This window comes from Seriola dumerili, unplaced genomic scaffold, assembly GCF_002260705.1.
Source record: "Seriola dumerili isolate Sdu_G_001 unplaced genomic scaffold, Sdu_1.0 BDQW01000091.1, whole genome shotgun sequence".
Classification (NCBI taxonomy): Eukaryota; Metazoa; Chordata; class Actinopteri; order Carangiformes; family Carangidae; genus Seriola; species Seriola dumerili.
Window position 1 is genome coordinate 662,869 of NW_019174346.1, and position 26,236 is coordinate 689,104.

Genomic DNA, 26,236 nt, shown 5'->3' on the forward strand with positions numbered 1-26,236 from the left:
ACAGATTTGATGGTGACATGCCAGCTGGACAGCATGCCAATCTCAGCTCGCCTTTCCTTTCAAAAATCAAGTCACAAGTGGTGACAGTGGGATCAGAATGAAGGACGGCTTTAAAGAGATATTTAATATTGGTGAGACTGAGGAGAATTACATAATGATCACCTGAACATCATTCTTCAACAGGAAACTGAATGTTGTAAAATCATCTGTCAACACAGTGTCTGTTAACAAGTAACACATTTAATTTAACCTAATGTAACATCTTATGTCTGTTTTACCACCTGTTGTGTAAACGCACCATGATGCAGTGAGATTATTAACGAACCACAGTCTCTCAGTGAATCTAATCAAACCTTGTATTTTTCTGTGCAGTGTTTCATGACACACCTCTCTGATGAACAACATGTCAGTGCCTCACCAGGGGTCTCTCCTGCCCTCTCTGTTCCCAGTTCTCTTCTTCATTTCCCTCCTAAATGATACCTGAGGATTATTGACCACTTATCAGTAATGAATAATGTGCATCATGCAGGTCATCAAAAGAAAACAAACAGACAACCTGCAATACAAAGAAATGGCATGAGCAGTGTTGAGGTAGGACTCAGAGCTGAGGACAGTGTGATCCTTTCCCAGCCTGACGGACACTTAAGCCGTTTAAACTGTCGTTCTATTGGACGGACAAGACACCACACCTACCACTGCACTCACAGCTTCAGATTAAATCACACAATCTGATCCCATCGTCTCTGCTGGCCTGGATTTCCAGGAGCCAACCGCTCAGGTCTGGAGTTTGAACCCCAACAGAATCATGTAAGACTCACTGTCTCCTCCTACAGTCTGTCCACAGAGTCCTACAGTCTGTCCGAAGGAGACCTACAGTCTGTCCACAGAGTCCTACAGTCTGTCCACAGAGACCTACAGTCTGTCTGAAGGAGACCTACAGTCTGTCCACAGAGACCTACAGTCTGTCCACAGAGTCCTACAGTCTGTCCACAGACACCACAGACACCGACAGTCTGTCCACAGAGACCTACAGTCTGTCCACAGAGACCACAGAGTCCTACAGTCTGTCCGAAGGAGACCTAGAGTCTGTCCACAGAGACCACAGAGTCCTACAGTCTGTCCACAGAGACCTACAGTCTGTCCACAGACACCACAGAGACCTACAGTCTGTCCACAGAGACCTAGAGTCTGTCCACAGAGACCACAGAATCCTACAGTCTGTCCACAGAGACCTACAGTCTGTCCATCAGGCTGCAGGTCTCAGCAGCCTGATGGACAGCTGACGCGGCTCATTCCACTCTCTGGATTCACGTTTGTGATGCAGCTCTCATCACAGTACAACACAAATAAAAATGACAATTAGAAAAGTGAGCAGCTTGGTGTGTATGAGAATGTGATGGCCCAAACCCAGACTGAACATTTACTCTATGTGTTTCCATATAGACAGCACATGTTTGTGTAAGTTTATGGTGTTCTTGTGACTTTAATCAAATGATTTTAAATAGATGCTTCTTAATGTTGTTGAAATGTTGGTCAGTGTCACATTATAGACTATATTTACCCTGAATGACGTATGTAACTTTAGTGTGTCATAATTCTACAATCTTATTCTTAAATGCACAGATGTTGGGAGCTGGTGGAAATGGCTGGTTTCAGCTCTGGCTGTGATAATGAGAAAACTGGGAACAGGTGTGTGTGTGTGTGGGCAGGGAGGCTTAGGTCAGTAGGAGACAGGTGAGCAGGTGGTTGTGGCAGTCATGTGACCAGGACAAGGAGGAAGGTCTGAGGACATCTGGTGGGTGGGTGGAGAGTGGCAGGAGACGGAGGTCGATATCAACAGGGCAGAGGGTGGATGGTCCAAGCAGAGAAGGTGCCACTTCATTACTTCACCCAGTCACTCATGACACCTTGGTATTTGACCACAGACCTTCAGGTGCCTACAGTCTACACCAGTCAGATTGTTCCTAAATGCACCACAGGCTGTGAATGTGTTAATGTGTCGGTTTACAGCAGAAACCAAGCTTTAAATATCAACTGGTGTTTTGGTGTGTGGGGGGGAAGACAGCACCATCACACTGTCTTACAATCACAGCTGACATCATGGTCTTTGTCCATTTGATCAACATGTGTTTGAGTCAGTCAAATCCAGTAAATAGTCAGTGTCCTCTCACAGTGTAGTGTTACATGAACACATACAGAAAGTCACTGCTAAAATCTAACAGATGCCACTGACAGCTGCACAGCTCTTATTGTGAAATGTCTTTATTTTAGAATGATGTCCATTATCTGGTTGATATTATTACATTAATATGAAAACAGGAAGTAAGACAGAGCAGGCCTCCTGTGAACTCCAGTTGAACTCCCCACCCCACAGAGCAGTACAGGGCAGTCTTCCAACCTTTACTATTTTTACTGAATATAGAGCTGGGAAACAGAGATGAAGGCAGCACAGGGGACACAGAGGAGACAGCCCTGGGCTTCAGGTCTTACCACAGCTCTGACCCTTTGACCACATGGATTATATTTTAAAGCAACAAAAAACAAATGCAGACAATCGTGGAGGTTTTCAAGTGAATGGTTCTGGTTCATCCTTTGCTCTCTTACATTTACAAAAGTAGTTCCAGGAGGACGCTGGTATAAGAAAACGTAGGATGCCACATTATCACACTTTGTGTTGAAATCTAAAATAAATATAAATGATCCTACCCCAGACATTTAGGTGATCAGCTCTTTAAAAACAGTGTTGCTTCCATCACCATCCCTTTGAAACAGGATAAATACAAATATAATAAATATAATAAACTGGCTGCTATCATACACACTGTATCATAGCTACTGCAGGAAAATGTGAATTCATTTGCTGACACTGGGGACCAGTTGGTTTATCTCTTACAGGAGGCTCACAGTCGCAGATAGAACTTGAGTGGACTCAAATGTCAGGAAGCAGTAAAACATACATAGACAGCACCACCTGCTGGACAACTGTGTACTGCAGAAAAAGACATTATAGCAGATTACGACACATGATTCTATGAAGCTCTTTACATAAGTAGATTTGAATTAGAAACAGTGAAAATCTTCTTCTCTTAAAACAACCTGTCACCTACGCTTATCATCCACATCAGGAACATCTGCTCCAGCTGTGCTCTGCTGATGGGTGCAACACAGCAAACATGCAGGCTTCCTCAGAGCCTCTGTGCTTTGACGTAACAGTGGTCAAGATGCCGTATCTAAGTGAGTCTCATTGTGGTTTGATTGTTGGTGCCAGATGTGGTGGGCCCCCTGTCTCAGACACAGCTGCCCTCCAGGATTTTCATGTGCAAGCTTGTTCAGAATTGACAAAGAATAGTTTGATTAACAGTCAGAGGCGGTTCAGTGGCTGAAAACAAATTGTCAGTGGGTGAGATCAGAGAAGAATGAGAGAACTTATTCAAGCGAACAGCCAGCATGAGCACAGCACAAGAGCTGCTCTCATTTGAATGTGTGGCCTGGGATGCCGTTAGTTTATAGGCCTGAGTTATTGTCCCAGTCTGTCCTCACAGACAAACATCTACAAACTCAGCTTCACTTCTCTGGATCTCTCAACTTTGTCTTTCTAGAAGTATTTAAATAATTAATTCAGGAAGTGCAGTGAGATCCTTCAGTCATTTACTAAAGTACAACTACATTCATGTGAAATATCACAAGGACTCATTCGGCAGAACAGAAAAATGTGCCATGTGACTGATTTATTTTTATGACATTATTAGCATCAGTGAGTAAGTAGCATTTTACTGTTGTGACATTTAGGTTTAGTGAAGCGGTCCCCTCCTAAAGGTCACAAGATAAATCTGAAGGGTCAAACCTGTTTTTGTAATGTTACCTAATCTTTGTTTTTCAAAGACTTCACAAAACAAAATGGCTGAGAACCACCAGTAAAATCTTAAAAGTAAGACATTGTATTGTATTTCATAAACTTCTAATTTTCTAATGTAAAATCTAAATATGAATAAAATAAATGTACATTTCGCTCTGAAATGTAGTGTAGTTGAGGTGTAACACAGCATCATATGGAAACTCGTGTACAGACCTACTTCAGTAAATGTAGTTAATTACAGGCACATGTGCATCCAGTATCCACGTCCTCTGGCTGGACGAGATGATGAGACTTTCTTCACCTGCTTGTTAACTTCAGTCACTAACGTTGGTTAACTGCTGCAGCTGCAGCTGTATGAAGCTGCCTGCTCAAACAGGCAGCATGTCAGTCTCTGTAAATCCAAAATAATAAACATAAAGCAAGAAACAGTCATATTCAGTTTATAGAAATATATGTTAATGCTGCCGAGCAAGTTCCTATAACCCGAAGCCACACTGGTGGTCACTCACCTCACTAAGAAAATATGACCAAACCTGAGCTGGTTTAAAAACACACTGTTGGTGCATTCAATTACAATTTGACATATGAGTTTTGAAATCACTTGCTAATGTCAAAGCTTTAATGCAGGAAACGCCAAAATGAAATGACTCTAAATTCTCGGTCCTGAATGCACCATGAGGTTTCTGCTAAAAGCTTCTGTTCATGTTACAGTGAAATGAATAGAAACCAGTTGTTGCAGGGAAGGAAACTCAAACTGAAAACCAGCAGTGTGTTGTGGAAGATGTTTTCCTGTATGCAAAGTTAAAATATGCAAATATTAGTCAAAAATCTCAGAGATGAATATGCAGGTGGTTCTTCTGTGTTATTATGATAGAAGGTGTTAAACAGTAATAAGCTCTAAGTATTTGTAATGGTGATGCTATCTTAATACTGAACAGTACTAAATACATACACATTTGATAGTTTTCTTTTATTTAGACAACCCAAATAAAAGGCACATAACATTGCGCATGTTTATGTAATAATTTGACAAACATACATTTAAAAAAAATGTAGGAATGTTTGACCTTTCTGCTAATCAGAAAGCCTAGCCTCTCATATATACAAAATTACCATTGTTAATGTTCTAATACAAAAGATTTATAAAAAAGGTTATCTTATCTTTCACATCTATTGTAACTACCATATTCTTGGAACTAAAATAGTTTTGTACAAAGATATACATTCAACTGCTTTCACAAGGGTCCTGGAATTTCCAATTATTTTTTTCCTTAAAAATAAGAGATGTTCAATTCCACAAGAAATGTTCAGGTTATCACATTATTATTGTATCAAATTTGGCAAACAGGCTATCATAGTGTATCTATGTAAATGCATAAGAACAAAAAAAAAAGAAAAAAAAAAGAAAAGAAAAGCTACACCAATCTTTTGTTTAAAACAAAAACTTGGGAAAAATCACAAACATGCATATTGCATTTTCAGTATAAACTGAACCAACTCAAAGAGCTGCAACACTGTTGAGATAACATGGCATTCAGTAAAAATAGTTGATGTTCAACAGCTAGTGTTCGGGGGTCATGCAACATCAATCCTGTCCCATTATTTTAATGGACACAAACTTGCATCTTTAATCAAACTCATCCAGATCTCGGCCACGTCACCCCGGGCCCGAGACTAAACTGGACTTTAAAGGAAGAGTAAAAAGGTACAGCATGTTCTCCATTGTACTGGAAGTCATCATTTAAATGGACGGCTATGTTTAAAATCAATCATTCTTGGACTTCTTGTCCCTCATGGAGCCTGGTCAAGTCTTTGAACTCACCAATGCCAAATGATTTAAAAGGAACCAAGTTCATGAGTGATGGGCTTTTGTGTGCGTTTCCTGAGTGAATGGTCCTTAGTATCATCTTGGGGCTATCACAGATAAATGATTAAAAAAAAGTATACAGAAGAGTCAGACAAAACTAATTAGTCACCATTATGATGACAGTAACCACCTGAAAAAGCTTCACTACAAGGCCAGGCCTTTCCATTTTCAGCCACTAGATGGCCCTCAAGTGTAGACTGGCTATCCCAAACACTTAAGACTTCAATTTGATCTTTGATAATACTGCTGCTCACCTGTATGTAGGATATGCTTTCAGTGCAAGACTCGTTCAATTCTGACTTCATGGAAAAAATGAACATTACAAACAAAGACAAATAAAAACAAACCTTTGCGTTTCCAAACAAACAGAAAACAAAGTACAAATATTTCATAGTCAAGAGGACAGTTTCCAGATGTCCACTCAAATGACAAAAGCAAAAATTAAACTGCTGACGTGAAAATACATTACTATGTCAACTGTACAAGTTAGTCACTGTACCTCAAGAGCATACCTACTATCGGAGAAGAAAAAGAAAAAAGCTATGCACTGTGAAAAAATATTCTTCCATGCAAGTGGAAGCTGCTGTCCCTTTTACTAAACTCATTTCCTATAACATTAAATAGTGATTAGCAGGCTATAGTTAAAAAACAACATACAAAGTAACACCCAGAAGCTTTGGGAGAGAACTTGTAAAACATCAAAAACAGCAATTCATAGTTATTGCTTCAGTCCATTTCTCAACTCCCTTTTACAAAAGCACAGGTGTGTTTTCCTACAGAGTCCTCGAGGGTGTGTGAGGAATCCTCTCCTCTCATTTGTCATGATACAAATCACAGTTTCATCTTTCTAACTGACTACACTAAGTCTTACGCTTTATCCTGCTTTCCAGATAAATCCTACTCGGTTTCTACTGAAGTGTCCTGCATCTCATGCCAGTCACGTAACATCAGCGGGGACCAGGCGGTGACTTGGGGAGCTCCTACGGGCAGCGAAGCTCACGAAAATTCACTTCAGGGTTTGATGAAGTTAACAGTGTACAGGGGTGGGGTAGGGTGGGGTGGGGGGGGAGCTGGGCTCGAGGTGCAAATTATGAGGACAGGAGTCTCTTGTTTCACTTCATTTTCCCTTTCTCTCTGGCCAGTTCAATTTTCTCTCTCTTTTACCAGGGTGGAGAAGAAGGCAGGACTTGGGACAGAAAAGGCATGCTATCGACTGGCCTCATGGCAATGTTGAGCGGACCGGCTATATTCATAGGCATGGGGGTGGTTATTGCGACCGGGTGGGCAATATTCATGGGCGCCGTGGCCGGGATGTTGACCGAGGCGATGTTGACGGGCCCGGTGATGGTGACTGGATGCTGGAGGCTGACTGGAGATGTGATGTTGACTGTGTTAGTGCTAATGTTCATTTGTGCAGCGATGGTGACAGGGTTGTTGTTGGAGTTGCCCCGGTTCATCGCCGTGGTGATGGGGGCAGAAACAGTCACAGGTGTAGCTGAGGCAGAATTACAGACTTCGTTACCGTCTGGACAAAAAAACAACAAGATACTTCAGTATTTCTTATATTTCTGTATATTATACTTGAAATACTAGAATAAGGTTTTTAAATAAAATGATCAACATAAACAGTGTCTGTAATTCTCATGCTCCATTTTCTACTTTTACAGCCTGTTCCACCAAAGTCCTGGCTAGTGGTAAGACAAGACACCTGACAGGTGCGGCGTACCTTTGTTACAGGTGTTAAAGTTGGTCTGTCCGTGAGTCTTCAAGTGGCTGGTAATGTAAGCTGCGCTGAGCATCTTCCCACAGATGCTACAGGTCACCTTGCCTTCATGTCGGATCATGTGGGAGCGGAGTCTGTCTTTGGTGGCGAAAGCAGAGGTACAGGCCTGCAGCAGCACAGCAGACAGGGTCAAAGGTCAGAGGACAAAAACAACAGCTCTGATGATAATAATAATAATAATAATAATGATGATAATAATCTGGAGGCTGACAGTAATGACTCTTACCGTTACTTGACATTTGAACGGTCTTTCTGAGGAATGCACATGCTTCACATGGCAGCTCAGGTGGTCTGGCCTGGATAAAAAAAGAAAAGAAAGAACAGCAACATTTAAAAACTGGACAGTGATGCAGTGAGCTCCATGAGTTGTAGGTGAGACAGAACATACGTAAAGAGCTACAGAGAGCTGCGACTCAGATTCTTGGATTATATTCATTAACATTTTCTACAGTAACTTTACATTTACTTTAAATGTGAATAACCAGTAAGGCTAAAGTATGAGTTGTTCAAAAACGTGTGTCTACTGACAGTAAGCACCACATCAGAGCACACATGAAAACTGCACTGAGTTGTGCTGTACGACCTTCCTATACCTCACCAGTGCAGTATCTGGAGAAGCAGAGTGATGTGCTCTGTTTGCTTTGATAATGAGGAGACAGCCACTGAAAAAAAAATCCCTAAAATTTCAGTCAATGACCGTTAATTCTCCATGATCAATGGTGCGTGAATTAGTTTGACCTAGTTTCAAAAACGCACCACACACACTGAAATGGTGATTTTTTTTTTTTTTTATACATTGTCCACTTGTTTTCTATCAGTAAACTGACAGCTTGGCATTATAGCACATTACTCCTGCTCATTTTCTAGACATTTTCCTTGACATTACTTCAGGAGACATGAGGAGAAAGTTAATGAGAGTCTCCACAAATTTAGTTGGTAGTTTCTGACTAAAATCCTGGACTGAATTTGCAGAACATGTCTGAGGATTAGGGGGAGAGCACATAGACCACAATGTTCATTTAACTTTTTTATAATTTATAACACGAGGCTGTTCAATCATTGTATTTCTGACAGAGCTATCCTAAAATAAGGGTGTGTAGCATATTTTACTGTCAAACCAGAGGTTAAATCAACAACAAACAAACATGGCTGACAACATATTCCAGCGTTTATCTGCTGTATAATTTACAGAGTTCACTGCACATCAGCATTTGCAAGAAAACAAGTCTTTGCCTCTTGACCTTTACAGTGAAACTCCAGCATTCACAAATTCTTCTTGGCACCAATCCTCCTCTGTCAGCTTGTTAATTCTAGTGAAGCTGTGAGCTGAATCATGTTGGAAGTGCTATAATGGAGTGAGTAAGGGCTACAACACTGGCAACTGCTCCCAAACCGGAAAGTTTCATGCTGCTGGACTTTTTTTTTTTTTAAATACAAATGAGAAGAGTCAAGTGGAATCTTCTCAGTGGTGCCATGAACCGGAATCAAGACTTTTTTTTGTCCCCCTGATGAGGAGAGCAGACTCCAGACAGTGCCTGCCTACAGATCTGGCTGAGTGGCAGTGACTCAGTGCCCTGTTATTCAGTCCCCATTCTCACTTTCCAGTATGCTGATGAATCCCTGCCCCACGTCACTGTGTTGGAGGCACGCCTGAAACTGCCATACACAGCACAGTGCTAGTGTTACAGCCTGGCCAGGGCACTCTGCTGATGTGTTTGTCAAAGTTGTGTTGCAATACAGAACTCATATGCCATTACGAATATTCTTTGCTCTTGTGCTGCTGCTTTACATTCACCACAAGATGATGTGGCTCATTTAAAAAATAAGGAAATGTTTGTGATGGAGATAAGCTAAGTAATGAAGCGATTATGATCCCTTCCTAAACAACACTTTTATTCATTAGATAGTAAATGTGTTGACCTGAACATTTCCACATGGTTCACTGAATTCCCAGGGGAAAGAGTCTGTGACATGCTGGCGGGAACTACAAAGTGACAAGTGACGCCTCCCCCTCCCTTGATACTTTACCACGGGTGTTCCTCCATGTGTGACTGTTTAAACATGTGGTTGAAATGGTGTGTGGGGGGGTCAGTGCAAGTACAACTCTAAACTGCTTGGCACAACTATAAACATTAAGGCACAGCTACGTAGACAGTACATACGGTCACGGCTCTATATGAAGTCATGCTGTGACTGAATTACCCCAACACTGCTGTTCACATACAAGTCATCACTACTCAGACAGTTCAGTTCTGCTAAGGAAGAAAATGTTCACTGCCGAAAAAACTTCCTAATGAACAACAGCGAACATGACAGGTGGTAATTTTAGAGTATACAAGGTTACACTTGTGTCTAGCAAGTGTGTGTTTTATATGAAACACAGCTAAAGCTAATTTGCAAGTGCCAAGCAAATAGAGCAAAATGCCATGTTTGTTAGAATTTGTTTATCATCATGCCGTTTTTAAATTCCATGCAGACAAGTAAAGACTTCTTTCTTTGACCCTGGAATGTAACCATCAGAGGGTGAAATTACTTTCTGTCTCCACTCCCATAAGAATAAATTAGATCTCAGAAGCATACTTCCTGTTTACAGTAGCCTGATTGAAAGCATATGAGTAAAGTGGAGCAGCCCCCATTTTCCTCACCAATCTAATATTTGCTATTGTCACCGTGTATTGTCCTTGTTGCTGCGACTACACACACCTCTGCAGATACATTAGGGTTATAAGCCACCTCCTCTTGCTGCTGAGCACAACAGGCAGGGGTTCACCGGCCTAGACACCCTCAATAAAACACATCCCAAACAGAGCAGAGCAGTGATGAGGACAGGACACCCAGCTGGAGAAGACCTCCACTTCTGTTTGTGGGTCTGCCACAAGGAGAAGGTTTACTGAATTAGCTGGGTAAGTCTGGTCTAAGAGGAACATAAGAACTTATTCCACCACCTTCAGAGCTATATGAGGAATGTACAAAGACATCTGAAACGAGTAATATAATCTCCCCACGAAATCTCTTGCCAGCACTAAACAGCCATCCATTGCTCGGTGTGCGCTGCTCTGAATCCTTCTCCCATTTTGTACATCTGTTCACATACTGCTGAAGGTTTTAGACAGCTATATCTCACTATTAAAAACCCATCAAAAAAAAAAAACAAAAAAACATTTAGTTGTTGTCAGCTGTGTAACCTTTAGAAACACTGGGAGTGTCCATTGTTTCCACTGAAGAAGTGCTTCCTATTTCACAGTGTCAGTCTCAATGCTTGAAGCTGTTTAACTTTAATGTGTCCAGATTCCTCACAGATCAAAGCTCCCAAAATGTTGTCCTTACCTGGAGAAGCCTTTCCCACACACAGAACATACGTAGGGCTTGTGGACTCCCCCGTCATGAGAGCGAACATGGTAGGTCATCCGGTCCTTCCTTTTAAAGCGCTGCTGGCATATGGGGCACTCAAAAGGCTTCTCGTCTGAATGTGACAGCTTGTGGCGATTCAGGTGGTAGACATCACGAAAAGCCTTGCCGCACATCTCGCACCCGTGGTTTTTCTTGACCGGTTTGGCGGGTTTCTTGATGACATTTTGCTGTGGCACGTTGCCCATTGCAGATGACGTCATGATACTTGTGCCTGAGGAAACAGAGGTGGTTGCTGTGGAGAGGATGCCTGCTACTGTGGAGATGTAGGAAGGGTTGCTGTTGTTCTCTCGCGGCATGGTGGAGATCATGGGTACCATGGTGGGGGCTGTTTGGGCTGTCTTCTTTGGCCGTGACACCATCTTGATACCGGTGTGGCTGGACTCATGACGTCGCAGGTGGTAGCTGTCACGGAAGGCCTTGTTGCAGTAGCCGCAGACAAAAGGCGTTTTGCCTTTGTGTTCCTTCTTTATCACGGGCATGTGTGGCCGTGCACCTCCTCCGCTGGCCACATTATCTTTCAGGAGATCGGCAGCACTGGCGGGAGGCTTCTGGTCAATTTGGATGGGCAGGACAGGCTTCTGATCAACTTGTTCAGCTCCCGCATTAAGAAGCGGTAGCAGGCTGTTCTGGGCCACCTGGTGTTGGTGGTGGAGGGCTTCATTGGCCTGCTGATGAACAAACACACACACAGATAAGTTTTTGGTTGAGCCACGATAAAGTCCTTTTGTTGGTAAAGTTTAATATGAGCATTAAAGCACTACAACACTGAAGGGTGATCATTAGTTCGACACAACACTGAAAACTGTATATTATATACTATATACAATATTAGAGATTATAGTTTTAAAGCAATAGGAATTCCCCACTGTATCATTACTTTCCAAACTCAGCATGAGAAATACAACAAGAAACCAAGTGCTGGACCAGCTTTAAGTGCATGAATACAACAAGGGTCAGGTATTTAGAGAATACAATATTTGTACTAGATCTATCATTAAAGAGGTTGATGCAGCATGTCAGTAATGCTACAGAATCCGCATATACTGGATGAAAAATGATCATGATGATGCTGATTCATCATGTGACTGAAGAGCGAGCGCACCAAATTAGAGGCACGGCAGAGTGTGGTTTACCTGCCAAGAGCAGGCTGTGAGCTCAGCAGAGGACAGACACACACACACACACACTACACTAAACTAAACTAAACTAATAAAAAAAAGCACTGCTGCTTACTGGCCATTTGGCCTCCTACATGGTGTTAGTGGGGTTTTGTAAATCATGGCCCACTGCTAAAAAAAAGCACTGCTGCTTACTGGCCATTTGGCCTCCTACATGGTGTTAGTGGGGTTTTGTAAATCATGGCCCACTGCTGCCACAACAGAAGTGACATGAAATGACTGGATGCAATTAGCAGCAGCAACAACCATGTGTACATTGGGTTTCTCATTTAAATAATCACACCTCCAAACTAAGGAGGGCAGACACACATAAACACCACATGACCTAAAACAAGTTACATTTTTCCAAGAGAGACTGCTAAAATAATCAGGCAGCGCTTGCTAAAAATGATTCAGTGCTTTTTGTTGGGGCATGTTTTTCACTTGGGGGGGGGGGGGGGGGGGTTTAATGACAGCCAACACAGGAGCACTCCAATAAGGTTTGTACCTAAAGCAGAGCAAAACAAAAAAACAGCACAATGCATCACAGAGAAAAAATACTCCTGACAACCACGTACTTAATGCTGATACAATGTAGATACAACCTTCATCATTTTCTACCTCTACTGCAAAAAATAATGATGGCTTTTATTGTAAGGCAGCTGCAACCTATTTATACTATTAGGGTTTGACAGCTTAGGTTGGTTATGTTGTAACCAAGGCAAAAACTAATTTTACATTTACAGTACAAAGCTCAGTTACCCCTCTACATGACTCCAGGAACTATTCTGCTTCAATCCATAGAGAAGCAGACACAATCAACAGGAAGAGACGTTAATGTTGAATCACTGATTTCTATTAATTCAGATTCCTCTTTGGGTTTACTTTACTGCTTCAGTTTAAGCTGCTGGGGGTACCTCTGCTGTCAGCTCCCTGCCGCAGACAGCAGGTTTTTCATGATATCTAAACATAAAAATCGTATCACAGTTCACACTGTTCCTTCAGTAAATGGACACATTCACAACGGTGTTGTCAACCACCAGCAAGAAAGGGCAAGGTGAAATACTTGACCTTTCCCTTTGAGGTTCAATCATCCATCGAAGAAGGCCAGCCAAGAAAAGACTTGCAAAGGAGGAGGCAGGGAATAGAAAAGAAAAATGAACCACACAATGTCCTCCTTATGTCATCTAGCCTATTGTGAAAGACACAAATCTGAGCAGTGATGCACTTGGGCCTCAGCAGGGGATCTTTGTATGCTCATCTTCATTGATTTGGCTCATCTATTCATGAGACAGGCACATTGTTTACCCACACACTACTCGGCTAAACTAGCCGTCATTCCCCCGTATGCAGTCGGACCTGGGAACTCGTGGAAAATGCCACCAAGCCCACCCATCCATTTGTCCAAGCACCTGCTCTCATTTGCCACCTTCCAGGATTAGTCACCATCATGCCAATGCTAACCCGTCCACTGGCACACCAAGGGTGGGGTTTGGGGGTGGGGTGGGGGGGCTTTATGTTTGGGTGGGGGGGATACCAGCCGGGAACCCTCTTTGTGAAGCTTGTCAACAGCAGACATAGTCAGTGCAGACAGCCTGGCCTCTATACAGAGGTGCAGGGCCTGTAAGCTGCTGTGCTTTCATGCAGCTCTGACCATTTTGACACAAATGTGCTCTGACAACTGGGACTGCTCCCTCATAAATAACATCAAAATGGAGGGAGTGTCCTGATGGCTCCACGGGCCACTGTAGACTTGAATTGAGCTCATGCTTTGAGTCAGATTATGCACCGTCTTTCTTCAATCTTTTGTGTCGCTCTCTACAGCTGCTTGCCGAAATCACAATTTATACACAACAAACAAACTATAATTGATAATAGAAAAGGGGAAGGAGGGGGAGGGCGTCGTACTGCTGCAGAAAAAACTTAAAATAGTAAATATCATTTAGTTTTTCTGGTACATGCCAAGTCTTCTCTTTTCCCAAAGTCTATTACTCTGTTGCAGGCTGTTGTTTACATGGACCGAAATCTTTGGCTGCTGCTCAGTTTGCTGAGTTGACACAAGTTCTTACAAAACATCACTTTGGTAATGTTTGTAATTCTTCTGTGTATTTTCATAGCCTGGAAAGCTATATGAATACTGCAGGGATTCAGTGTCCTGCTTGTTGATGCTGTAGGTTGCAATTAGAGCTTTTTCAGTTCCTCTGGGAGTGAGCAAAATGTTTAGAGGATGTTTTGATATAATAATTCTTTCACCTGAGGCTAGACTGAATCATATAAGATATAATATCAGCTGTTTCTAAACTACCCCAAACTTGTTTGCATTTAAGACAACATCTATTGCACAGTCGTGTCCTACGAAGACGTATTGTATCTGATAAAACACTCAGATGGATGGTAATTTATGAAGACAGACAACATTTTAAAAAGTGAGCCTGATGACATAAAGTTGATTTGTGATGTAGCATAAATATGGTACAGGCTAATAGGTTATTTCTTGGTATTACAGCTATGATGAAGTTGCATATCCTCTTACATTACAGAGATAGAAGCAGGACAAAAAGAACGCCTCTCTGCTGTACTGGATACCAAACTTGAAATATTATGTCAAACAAACAACTTATGAATATAGTGTTCTACTTTTTACACGCACACACACGCACGCACACACGTGCAAGTGGACTCACACGTGCAAGCACACACACACACACACACACACACACGTCTGGTGAGTGATAATGATGTAAAACAGGGGACCCCAAAGTCACCCATGATCTGAACCTGTGTTATGCAGTAATATTCACATTCCACTGTTATCAGCTTTTGTTTACAACTACAAATCTGAAAGATGACGTACTTCTTTCACTGTAGATATTTTGGCCTGTTATTGCAGGAAAAGCACAGGTGTAATTGATAACATTAAAAACTACTACATACCATTTAGGTAAGCGAGGTCCACGACTGTGGTTTTCTGCATGCTGGCTCACAGCTCAACTTTCTGAACCACTGATACTGAAATTGGTTTCACCTGAGCTTTTTGTGCCTCAAAATGAGCAGTACAATATAGAACTTTTTTCCTACCCAAAATTTTAAATTTATTAAGTTTACTTTAGGGCTACTGACTAGCAAAAACATGAACCTGTAAAAAGAATAAAAACGTTTACGACTGAAGTTAAAGCTAAATTCATAATATATTTTACAAAAACAGTAAATCAAATTGCTTTGTGTAATGCTAAATGGGTTGATTGTCATGATGAAGGTCTAATAACAACCCACTGTAGGCTGCACAGCTCAAACGTCATTGACTGGCTGCTAAACAAAGCTGAACATCTGGCAAATTAAACACCCTGGTGGTTTTTCAGTTGGTGGAGAACAAACTGTAGCTAAAATACTGAACTTGTATTGGGTGGCCAGAGACATGGCTGAAAATGAATGATATTGTTGCTTCGTGTTTGCTGGATGTGTGAGTTAGCCACAGCAACTTGGTGGTTGTGTATCAGCTTGACTTGGTGTGTTTCTGTGCCTAATGGTAAAGATGATTAATGTGATTTCAAATGTTTTTCTGATGTCAAACTATCACTGAACTGAATGTAAATATCTAAAGTCTAGCTTTACTTACATTTGACCATTTGTTTACTGTATTAAGAAACAGATCTATACAAATGCAAAGGTGCACCACCAACAGCTTTCTTTAAACCATGGCTTTATGTCTTGCAATGTCTTATAAGGCCAATTTTGTTAGGTTAAGATGAGTTGTTTAACATGTTTAGTATACAGTGTCTACCTGTTGAATGCCATTTTCTTTTAGACACTTCAGAACTTGTCAGCTTAGTGTTTTGGTAAATTATCCAAACTCCTCTGACATTTTTTACAACTTTTTTCTGTGTTGTTATAAAAAAGTTAATGCAGTTTCAGGCAAAGAGTAACTGCACTATGACTTTATTACTGTTTCATTCAGAGCAACACTGGTCTAAAAAACATGATTCACAAGGGGGCTTTCACTGTAGTGCAATGAATACTGCATTTTTAATATACTACACATTTGTAAAAGAGAGGGGAAGATACAGCTGCACCTGTGGTAATCCTCAACAATATGGTTAGTTAACACTGGTCAAATCAGTTAAATAAGAATAAGTGAGTTGTCATCTTTTAATTCAGAACAACTGATTAAAATACCTTTTGACAAAAGGTAACACAGTGGAGAACTAAAAAAACTAAATTGTTGCAAAGCAATTGATAGTAGCTGAATAAAAATTGCTCCCCAAATGATAAGTGCACACAGATTTACATGACACTGACATAGTAACAGTGTGAGATACATAATACATGCAGGGCCTCTGGCTAAATGCCAGATACTGCACAACAAGCCACAAAGTCCATCTGCTTTTTTCATCAGGGAGAAATAGTGCTCAAAGTTGTGAGCAAGCGATCTGTCTCCGACATCAGAGCAAAATGTTATGAATGCCACAAAAAACATGATGCATCCCTTAAGCATGTGATACGTAACTTTGTCACAGCATACCAAGACACACTACTCATTTTTTCCAACTCTTGCTTTAACACTAAACCATTGGTATCAAGTTTTACCCACAGAAGAAACATTTCAGTTCTCCGGCATGAAACCATCAGGTTATCTAATTTACATCTAAGCCTCCCCTCCACCATATTCCATCACTGTTCTCTCTAAGCACCAGTTTTAGAATTTTTTAACAACATATTTACTTGATCAATTATCAGTACAGAAGATGGCAAGAGATCCAAAGTAGACACTGGTCTCTAAAGATTGTACACATTAGTCATAAATATCACTGGAAAGGAACTAAAGAACAGTGCTGCTACAACAACTCTGCACCTGCATCTGCTCCCTCAGTCACAATCAACTCATATGAAGCTGCATTAAAATAATAAACTTAGCAGCCACCAACTCTGTCCTGAGCACGTGAGGGTGTAGACATGATAGTTACAACACAAAAAAAATATTTTTGAAGAATATGGAACTGCTGCAAAGTTGAATGAAGTTGTGGAGTTTGTTTGTCCCGCCACAACATCCTGAGCACAACTTCACTGATAGTACACAGAAGAATCCCCATTTACGACTGGGAAATACACCTGAGACTGTAGAGTGGCGATGTATTTGGTATGAGGGTTCATATCTTTATTAAAACTGACAGAATAACATAATTAAAATAAAAACAACCGCATAATTTCAAATATGCCCTCTCCATAAAATATAAAATATCTGCCTATTGTAATTTTGATTATCGCACCAGGCTGATTTCTTCGGTTAAGTGAGGCCATGGGAATAAAATATTTCATTCATGTCATTGAACAATAGCCTTCCATCTTTGTACACAGAGAAAACCGAGGCAGATATCACTCTCAGCAGCCAGACCCGCTTTCTGGCTGAAAAAGGGGGTTTATAAATTGCGCAATGTCGTTGCTAATTTCAAATCTGCTTCTTGGTTGCTAGTGTTAGCTGATGATATGAGCATACTTCAAATTCCTTTCTACCGCGCTCACCAGAATAAATAGCGAGTTAATAAACGGAGCAGTGCTGTACTCAGCTTGTTATCAAGTCGTGTAACGTTAGTTTTGCGAGCTCATTACGGCAGCCTCGCCCAAATTAAGCTAAATTAGCTAGCGAGTTTGATGAAGGCAGCCTAAACATCGTTAGCTAACTTGGCTAGTTACTGTCGAACCGGCTGAGGCAAGCGGAAAGTTCACCGCGGACTTGCGGATCGTTGTTAGTAAATCTCAGCAGCTCATAACCGAAGTATTCACTTATTCAACATTTAACAGAATGCACCACTTTACACCAACGTTATCCACGATAATAACCACGTTACAATGAAAATCTTCGCCGGCGTTACATCTCATTATCCAACAGCGTCCGATCAAAGCCTTCAGTCAAAGGGGGAAAAAAACAGGTCTGTCTCGATTGTAACGGTGCAGTGGCGTCTCCAGCTTTAACGTTACTTCAAATGATCTCGCATGTTTTGCTGGCTTCGACTTGGCAAACAAACTTAAAAATCACAATCGCTGTCGAGATATCGTTTATCCGTCATCTAAATATCCCGACAATGTACAAACAAGCCACGTTTTTCAAACACTCGTTCAGAAGAATTGATTTTTTGTTCTAGCGTCATTCCCAAGCCTCACAGCTGGAAGCCTGGATTCATATACCATTGTTTTGCTTGGTTACTTGATCTTGGCACTACTCGTTTAAAAACTGGTTTTACCGCGAACATAACCGGTGCTTACGCTTTTAACGGTTGTTTAACGAGCTATCCCAGTTTCCCTCCTAAAGAGTCAACTTACTTGAAAAAGAAACGTACTCCAGCTCGGCTCCATTTCCACACTTACTAATTCTGTAGGAAACCTGGTAGAAGCCTACAACAAAGCAACCAAACATGGCAGCTGAAACAACTTCCGGTAACCTCAAGGGCTGAACCACTTTGCATACTATTTAGGGGGGGAGAGTTAAATTTAGTTTGAAGAAAAAGTGTAGTCGTTTATGCAGCTCATAAAGCAGAGATAAATAAATATGGACTGTTAAGACAAAATATCTTCTAAAATAGATTTGGAAGAGATTCTCAGAATCGTTGCTCTCCTTTCACAGAACTAATTTCATGTAGTTTAATTTCCAAACACCCCTCTGAATGGTTTTTCGCTGATTCTGCGAGGGGCATTTGTTATAGTCTCCCACTGTCGCATGTGGTGGAGGAAAGATTGTGTTTCAGAAACACTCCGTTTCTTTTTGATAAGGAAACATTGGAGTGGGAAAGCGGTTTGCTCTGCTTTACAAACATTTAATCTGTTTTATTTCGTATAATGAGACGTGTTTCACTTTAAAGGGGGCAAGGAATAATCCGCGTGCGTTCATTCATGGGCTGGGAATGAATGAAAACGTCAGAACCCATACATTGAACAGTGAATTGCTCCCAGTGGACCAAAATAACATTCATTCAGACTAATCCTGTGCGATGAATACACCATTTACATTATATAAACTAAAAATCCCCAGCACTTCATATTTTACAGTCTTATTTCCTGCAGATTTTTATATGTGTGCATTTACCCAGTAAATCTCCTGAGGTGATGAATGAGCCTCACCCCCTTGTTTGTCAGGTGGCAATAGTATCCAATGGATGAATAGGTTGTTTCTAACGTTGTTTATGAGATATTTATTAAGATCCCTGACACTGACTTTTTAAATGTTGGGAATTTTGTTGGAAGTACAAGTGGAGTATGTGGCAAACAAACAAACAAAATTTCTACTCAGCTTTAAGTACTTAGAAACAGGAAATGATACTTTTTCCTGTGTCTTGTCAATATACAACACATATCCTGTCAGCATTCTTTGTACATGTGGGTTTATTCATGACTCATCTGAGCACCAAACACAGTTTTGTGTGTGATATATCTTTCATCATCAAATTGTATAACCAGTGATTATCTAACAAGTAGGGATAGCTAACATCCAAACAGGAAATGTACACTGTACTTTAGTCATTTGTTAAAAAGATAGTATGATTTGAAATATTCCTATAAATATCAATACATTACTGCTGTCTCTTGGAGCAGGGTAATAAGCCTTTCTCAATGCAGGCAGACAGTATTAGGAATACAAGATGCCGGTCGGTGGTCAAATGACAACTTTAACCTTGTACACAGCCGAGTAAAAAGAACAAAAGTACAGAGCCTCTGGAGTTACAGGAACAGATGCCACATGACCTTCATACGACCAATGGGCTCAGATAACTAAGACACACATGATTTTATATCATTGCAACATTTTTCATTCAAACCTGGTGAGAAATGTACTGTATATAATGTATAACACCTTTTCAGTTCAGACTGAGATGGTTAAAGTTGCTTTAGGTGCACAATTAGGTGCAAAAAAGAAAGTAAAAATTGTTAAAACTTCATTATAAGGGAGGAAAGTTTATTTACACCGCTGTGGGGATTCTTCATGTTACATTTTGAAGATCAGATAAGTCAATGTATTAAAATCTTCTGTGAAATCCAGACTTGTGTTTGAGCTCTAAAATGAAACTGGACACAGATCTGTGCATGAGTCAGTATTGTTGCACACTCTTTCCAGTAGCTTCTTTGAACTATCTGCTCGTTTGTGAATGGCTGTTCAGTGAAGGTGCCCCCATTGTACATTTCAATCTTTGTCCCACTGTACATTGAAAGCCTTTATTCACATACAGTGCAATGAACGTTTCAGTTAGAGTTAGGGAATATGTGTGGTCAGCCCATTCTGCCCTCATCCAGCTCAAAAGATACAATAACATCCAGCAACAGGCTCCACTTGAAAATACAGTTATGCAGATTGCTTCCTCTGACATTTTTCCAGTTTTGGATAAGGAAGACTCAGATTCTCCAAAGGTGAGCGCCTCCAGGACAGGAGAAGATCATTATTACTACTTTTTTTGGGGGTAATTCCAAAATGAATAATTGAATTAGGAGGTTAGTTTATATGTTAATTAGTGAATTCATTTATAATATGTGTCTCATTGAATGAAACTAAACATTGTGTGAATATGAGAAACTGCTGGTCACTTAGAGCTTAATTCAGTTTCTTCTCTTATGGAATAGTATATAAAAAAAATACTTTTGTAAGAGTAATTCAATTACACTGCTTCATGCCAGATTGTGAGATATGAACAAGAGACAATGATATACTGAAAAAGCTGTATTATGGTATTTAATTACAAGGGATTTCTAGTTCAGTGGGTCATATTTAGTGCATTTCTCTTCGTGGGAGGGCAGAGTGTATGAGTAGCCTCTGCAGTTTCATTAAATTAAGTTATTGTAAAAACTTTATGCCTGACTGCTGTAAATACTGTTTTCACTACTGTGTTTCCACAGAAATGGGAGACTGGTCCATTCTTGGCCGCTTCCTAACAGAGGTTCAAAACCATTCCACAGTGATTGGTAAGATATGGCTGACGATGCTGCTCATCTTCCGCATCCTGCTTGTTGCCCTGGTGGGGGATGCTGTCTACAGCGATGAGCAGTCCAAGTTCACCTACAACACCCTCCAGCCCGGATGCAACAATGTGTGCTATGACACTTTTGCTCCGGTCTCACACCTGCGCTTCTGGGTCTTTCAGATTGTTCTTGTATCCACACCTTCTATTTTCTACATTGTGTATGTCTTGCAAAAAATTACCAAGAATGAAAAGGTAGAGGTCAAGAAGATTGAAGTGGTACCCAGGTCCTCGCCTGCACTCGACAGGGACAAACATATAGAAGGAGATCAGGAGTCGGGCAATCCTTACAGCATGACCTACAACAACAAGGATTGGAGCTCACAGGAAGGGGAGTGTGAGGAGAGGAGCCAGATGGAAGAGGAGATGAAGGAGGTAGGAAAGGACCCGACCGAGCTCTCCAGCCAAGTGCTACTTATCTACATCATACATGTTTTACTGCGTTCCATTATGGAGATCATCTTCCTCATTGGACAGTATTACCTATTTGGATTTGAAGTCCCACACCTTTTCCGCTGTGACACCTACCCCTGCCCAAACCGGACTGACTGTTTTGTGTCTCGAGCAACAGAAAAGACCATCTTCCTCAACTTCATGTTCAGCGTCAGTCTCGGCTGCTTCATCTTGAACATTGTGGAGCTGCATTATCTGGGCTGGATCTATATTTTCAGAGTACTGTTCTCTGCGTGCTGCACATGCTGTGTCTCAAACAGGAACCTTGTGCAGGTGGACTTATACTCCGACAACAACCCACTGTTGCTTGAGCTCAAACACTCTTTACATGGCAGGGTCCTCCTGCAGACCACATCTACCATGTCCTGTGACAAGAACGGTGGCGTCCCAAACCAGGCCCCAGCCATCTCATTCGAGACAGACTCCACACTGGAGTGTACATCCAAGAGGAATCCAGAAGAAAAGGAGCGCACCAAGACTAGGCTGCCCAATATGGCAAAGATAGGAAGAAGCAAAAAGTCGTGGCTGTAAAACTAGAGTTTTCTTTTGTGTTATATTCTTTCATCCTTTCACTGGACTTGTGTTTCTCAAAATGGACTTGAACTGAAATCTTTTTGGGATGGGTCACTTTAAGTGAGCTGTGGTTCTGTGATCAGTGTATTTGTTTCTAGCCTCAGAAGATTTCAACTGTGTAAGTGTACTGAGATTTAATAGGCAGGGATTTTTGAGTGATTTGGAGATGATGCAATTTGTTTAACATTCTTGGTTCATCAGAGGGAAGCACTCATCTACAAATGTAGTGCAGCATTTTATGAAAAGTAGTTTCTGTAAATATAAGGTCAAACCAATGTACAGGATTTGCTGTGATTCATTCATACTCCTCTGCTCCAACACTTACACCCCATTACTGAAGAAACATAAATCATATCCTTTGTAAACAGGCAGATGATGCATTTAAACACCAGCAGCTTCACACTTAGTTGACTCTGATTTGGTTCAGAAGTGTCTGATTCTCATTGTTTTGTCCTTATTTTTGCTGTGAGAAGCAAAATTTCAGCAAAGTTCGTGGCGTGTCATGTGTATAGTATCTGTGCAAAAGTGTCACAGAAGGCCTGCTTTTCTCTGTGTGAAAGTGATATCCCATAATATATCAAGACTTCAAAAGATGCACGTTTGATCATTTGGATAATTAAACATTTATGACTGTCGATGTAAAAGTAAAAACATAGAAGGCTCAAACTAAGGGCAGCAGAATCACACAACGAAGAAGAATGAAAGTAAAACTGGGCACACTGGGAATAATTTACCTGTAACAGCACCGCGTGTTCTGGTTCAAGTAAGTAAAAACACCAGGAGGGGTCACTGCTGTCCAGTTTACACCGGTGCTACGTTCAGGGACTATTGGAACTGCTACCATTTAGAGCCGTTTAGACATTATCGAAGCAAATAGCGACGATTGGGTTTGTCCACATGTGACATTTAATGATGGATTGCATTGCACTTTTTGGTATTGAATAGACAAGTTCCCGGCAGTGAAGGAATAGCTTACTTCAGTTTAAAGTCTAGTTATAGGTGCTATTATACAAATGTATTACAGGCCTATTTATATTATTAAAAGCTTTTTGAAACCATTTATTTATTCATGTTTTATTCTTCTACTGACTACCGGGCTACACACCTCTTTGTTTCAGTTAAAACACAAAGACGAAATTACTTGCGTGTCTACAGGTCAGAATATCCGACCACACTAGGCTGGTCGGAAAGCGGAGTTTACAGCAAACACTTGAATGCATCACAAGTACATTTCCTTGCACCTACTGTCAATTCCAAGGAGGAAAATACTGAATACTTGTAGTGAGACAACAGCGGTGTGATTGGCGCGCGGTCTCAGGTAGGTCATTGTTATATCATACTGTCATGTTTACCTGCTGGTGTTTTTCATGAATGACATTTCGACACTGTCCACTGAAAGTGTTCCCTAAGGCCAACGGTGCTAGAGAATGAGGGCAAAGCAGCTTAAAGGGAGAGCATTACGGCCAAGCTGTGGACGAAGCGCAGCGACAACCGAGCTTTGTGTGTAAAGTCATTTCATTAAGGCTGAAAAACAAGTGTGTGTGTTTCCTGTTTCACACAAAGTTACCACGAGAATATTCACACAATGTAAAGTGACTGGAAAAAGCTCTTGGCTCTTTCACAGCCTGTTTGACCTCAGCACATGTGATTAACGTGGATTAAGTGTGAATTTTCTCTTCATTGGTTCACTGAAACAAAGCTGTGGTGCTGCTTAATGCACGTGCAGGACTTTCAGCTTCAGACGGAGAAACTCGTGCACAAATGTTGAGATGGTGTGCATCACTTTAGTGTTGATACTGATCATTTGACAGCAGGTGAGTTCACGGCTGTGTCAACGTGCAGGGCAACGTCACATGTATTGTGGCATCGACGTGTCAGTGTATGGACACACTAGAGTATTTATGTCTGAGTCTGTGATGCAGCTATAGGTGACGTCAGCTGACACACAGCTGATAAAGTATTTCCTTCCAGTTTGAATTGATTGTTTGTTGATACTGGAAAAAATATCAGATTAAAATGATCAGAAAACTGTAGATTGAGAAGAATAATCATGAGTTAAATGTAAAAATCATTTAAATGTACATGTGAACAATCACGGACTTCAGTATTTGACTTCCTTCCTTTTGGATGGTTTTATTTTGTCAAAGAACATGAGCAGTGCCGGAAATTTTAACACCAACACTATAGATAAAATAAATGAAAACAGTTGATCCACTTCTGGTCTCTTATTGAATCTCATTAAGTTTTTCTTTCATCATTTGTCAGTTATTAAGAAATAACACAGATCCAGCTCAGATCTGTTGTTGGGCCCAAAGCCAGAAATCCTCCAGTTCTTATTGACAGATACTAAATGAATCAACATTTACATTAATAAAACTACACTGATTACCTGAAGAGTGAGCTGAGCAGCAGAAGATTTGAAATACTGATTATTGGTTGATATTGATTATTGAGACACAGTGAAATAACAGCTGGAACAAACCGACTCTTACTCTTGATTCTTCACAAACTACTTGATCCAAATTCTCTGAGCTTAATTCGCTCCAAATATTGATTTGATGGATAGAAAGTTGAAGTAGGACTCTCCTGTATTAAACAGGCTGCAATGAGTTCACTGGCGGTCGTAGAACACAAATATTATTACCTTGATGTAGTAAGAGTGTCAGCTGTAAAAGTACTGGTTCTTCAGTCTATATGACATTATTATTTGTTTCTTTGATTGATTGTTAATACTGATATAGGGATAAAGACGTCTTTACTTTAAGCTCTTCGGGCCTCCTTTAAATTAAATATCTTAAGGTAATCTCTTCCTGCAGAGCTCACTGCTCAGGTCAGAACCTGTGATGAGGGTCAGAAATCTGTTCATCACTCGATCATAGTCACATAGATTATATTTGATGATATAAGCTGACTGTAGTACAGCACTGTCTACACTTATGGTGGATGTTACATGAGAAAATGAGATTTTTGAGCCGGTTCTAATGAATATTTGTTAGTGTTAAATATGGAGCCTGTGAAAGGAAAAAAGGTGTGTACGATTTCGACAATTTGTGTTCTTTATTTTATATCATATATTTTGCCTCCTCGCTCCTTTGGTTCGGTTCAGTCGGCCGGACATTTGAAAAAGACAATGAAGAAGACATTTATGACACGCTACAGAACCGGAAGCTGAGTGTTTATGACCTGGAGGACACCCACAGTATCATCAAAGTTTTTAGAGCAGAGCCGTCCAGTGAATACAGGATAATAAAATGTACTATTGTAATTAGTATGGATCCCAGGAGTCATACTTCAGATGTCATCAAGCTCATAAAAACACAGCTTCTGTAGCCCGTCTCTAATGTTTGCTGCCTTTAGAGGAAAGTAGGATATGATATCGATTCAAGTGCGTGTAATAATAATTAGTAATTTGAGTATCAGGAGCACAAACTATTATATTATGTGCACAAGTCATTCATTCAAGATTCATAAATCGTGCAGAAATTATTAAATTGTAAAATCAGGATTTATAGAATCGTTTACATGAATTATTTATGAGCACTAATCATGCTGTAGGTCTACATTTTTATGTCATGTCTCCAGAGAAAAAAACAGACACAGAGACCAGAGACACATCCAAACAAAAGTCCAGCAGGGTAATAGTCGCTGGAATCAGGGAGACAGAGTTGTTAAAGAGGTTGTTAAACGCAGTGAGACACTGGAGAGGGTCACGTACAATGAAATGCTCCGTGAGAGAACGCAGGAGACGCTGCTGCATTGACTGGAGGATGGAATAAAACTTCAGCAAATCTTCAAGGAGGTGAAAGGGCTGAAGTGTGAGAGAGAGACAGATAATGCTCTTCACATGAAAAACATGCATCTTGAAGAGGAATTAGAGAGGCGAGTGGAGAAGGTCTGTCAGACCACAGGAAGACAGAGCAGGCAGAAACATATGGACAAAATAAAAGCCTGCCAGTATGAGAGGAACCACCCAACTCAAACCATCGACCACCTGACTTTAAAGAAGTCAATATGGCAGCTCTGCAAGAGGAAAACTCCAAACACAAAACATCTCCTGTCTGGAGCAGAAGGAGGTCAAGAAGGAGCAGGTAGATTAAGATGGGAGGAAGAAGGTGGAGGAAGTGAGGGCTGAACCAGCAC

The 26,236-nt window shown here is 40.9% G+C and overlaps 2 protein-coding genes across 3 annotated transcripts; one reads left to right on the forward strand and one right to left on the reverse strand.

Annotated features, from left to right (window-relative positions):
• Positions 1 to 6,775: 6,775 nt before the first annotated feature.
• LOC111222400 (vascular endothelial zinc finger 1-like) lies at positions 6,776 to 18,455 on the reverse strand. Of its 2 annotated transcripts, none has more exons than XM_022746117.1 (5): positions 18,390 to 18,455; positions 10,834 to 11,585; positions 7,733 to 7,802; positions 7,450 to 7,612; positions 6,776 to 7,218 (listed from the first exon to the last, which is right to left on the reverse strand). In XM_022746117.1, exons 1-5 carry the CDS (start codon positions 18,420 to 18,422, stop codon positions 6,884 to 6,886), a joined length of 1,353 nt encoding a protein of 450 aa, XP_022601838.1. In that variant the 5' UTR covers positions 18,423 to 18,455; the 3' UTR covers positions 6,776 to 6,883. The 2 variants fall into 2 exon arrangements, with proteins under 2 accessions (XP_022601838.1, XP_022601837.1); XM_022746116.1 differs by having other exon boundaries at positions 6,776 to 7,248.
• Positions 18,456 to 20,950: 2,495 nt separating this feature from the next.
• Positions 20,951 to 22,054, forward strand: LOC111222340 (gap junction delta-2 protein-like). The gene has a single exon (XM_022746043.1). It carries the CDS (start codon positions 20,951 to 20,953, stop codon positions 22,052 to 22,054), a length of 1,104 nt encoding a protein of 367 aa, XP_022601764.1.
• The last annotated feature ends 4,182 nt before the right edge of the window (positions 22,055 to 26,236 follow it).

Bases quoted from the DNA above. Each gene is read 5' to 3' on its own strand.
- LOC111222400 (XM_022746116.1), bottom strand. From the start codon at position 18,422: ATGGAGCCGAGCTGGAGTACGTTTCTTTTTCAA. The intron at 11,586-18,389 runs GTAAGTTGACTC...TTTGTTCATCAG, and splicing joins GGAGTACGTTTCTTTTTCAA to CAGGCCAATGAAGCCCTCCA. The intron at 7,249-7,449 runs GTACGCCGCACC...TTTTTTGTCCAG, and splicing joins CTTTAACACCTGTAACAAAG to ACGGTAACGAAGTCTGTAAT.
- LOC111222340 (XM_022746043.1), top strand. From the start codon at position 20,951: ATGGGAGACTGGTCCATTCTTGGCCGCTTCCTAACAGAGGTTCAAAAC.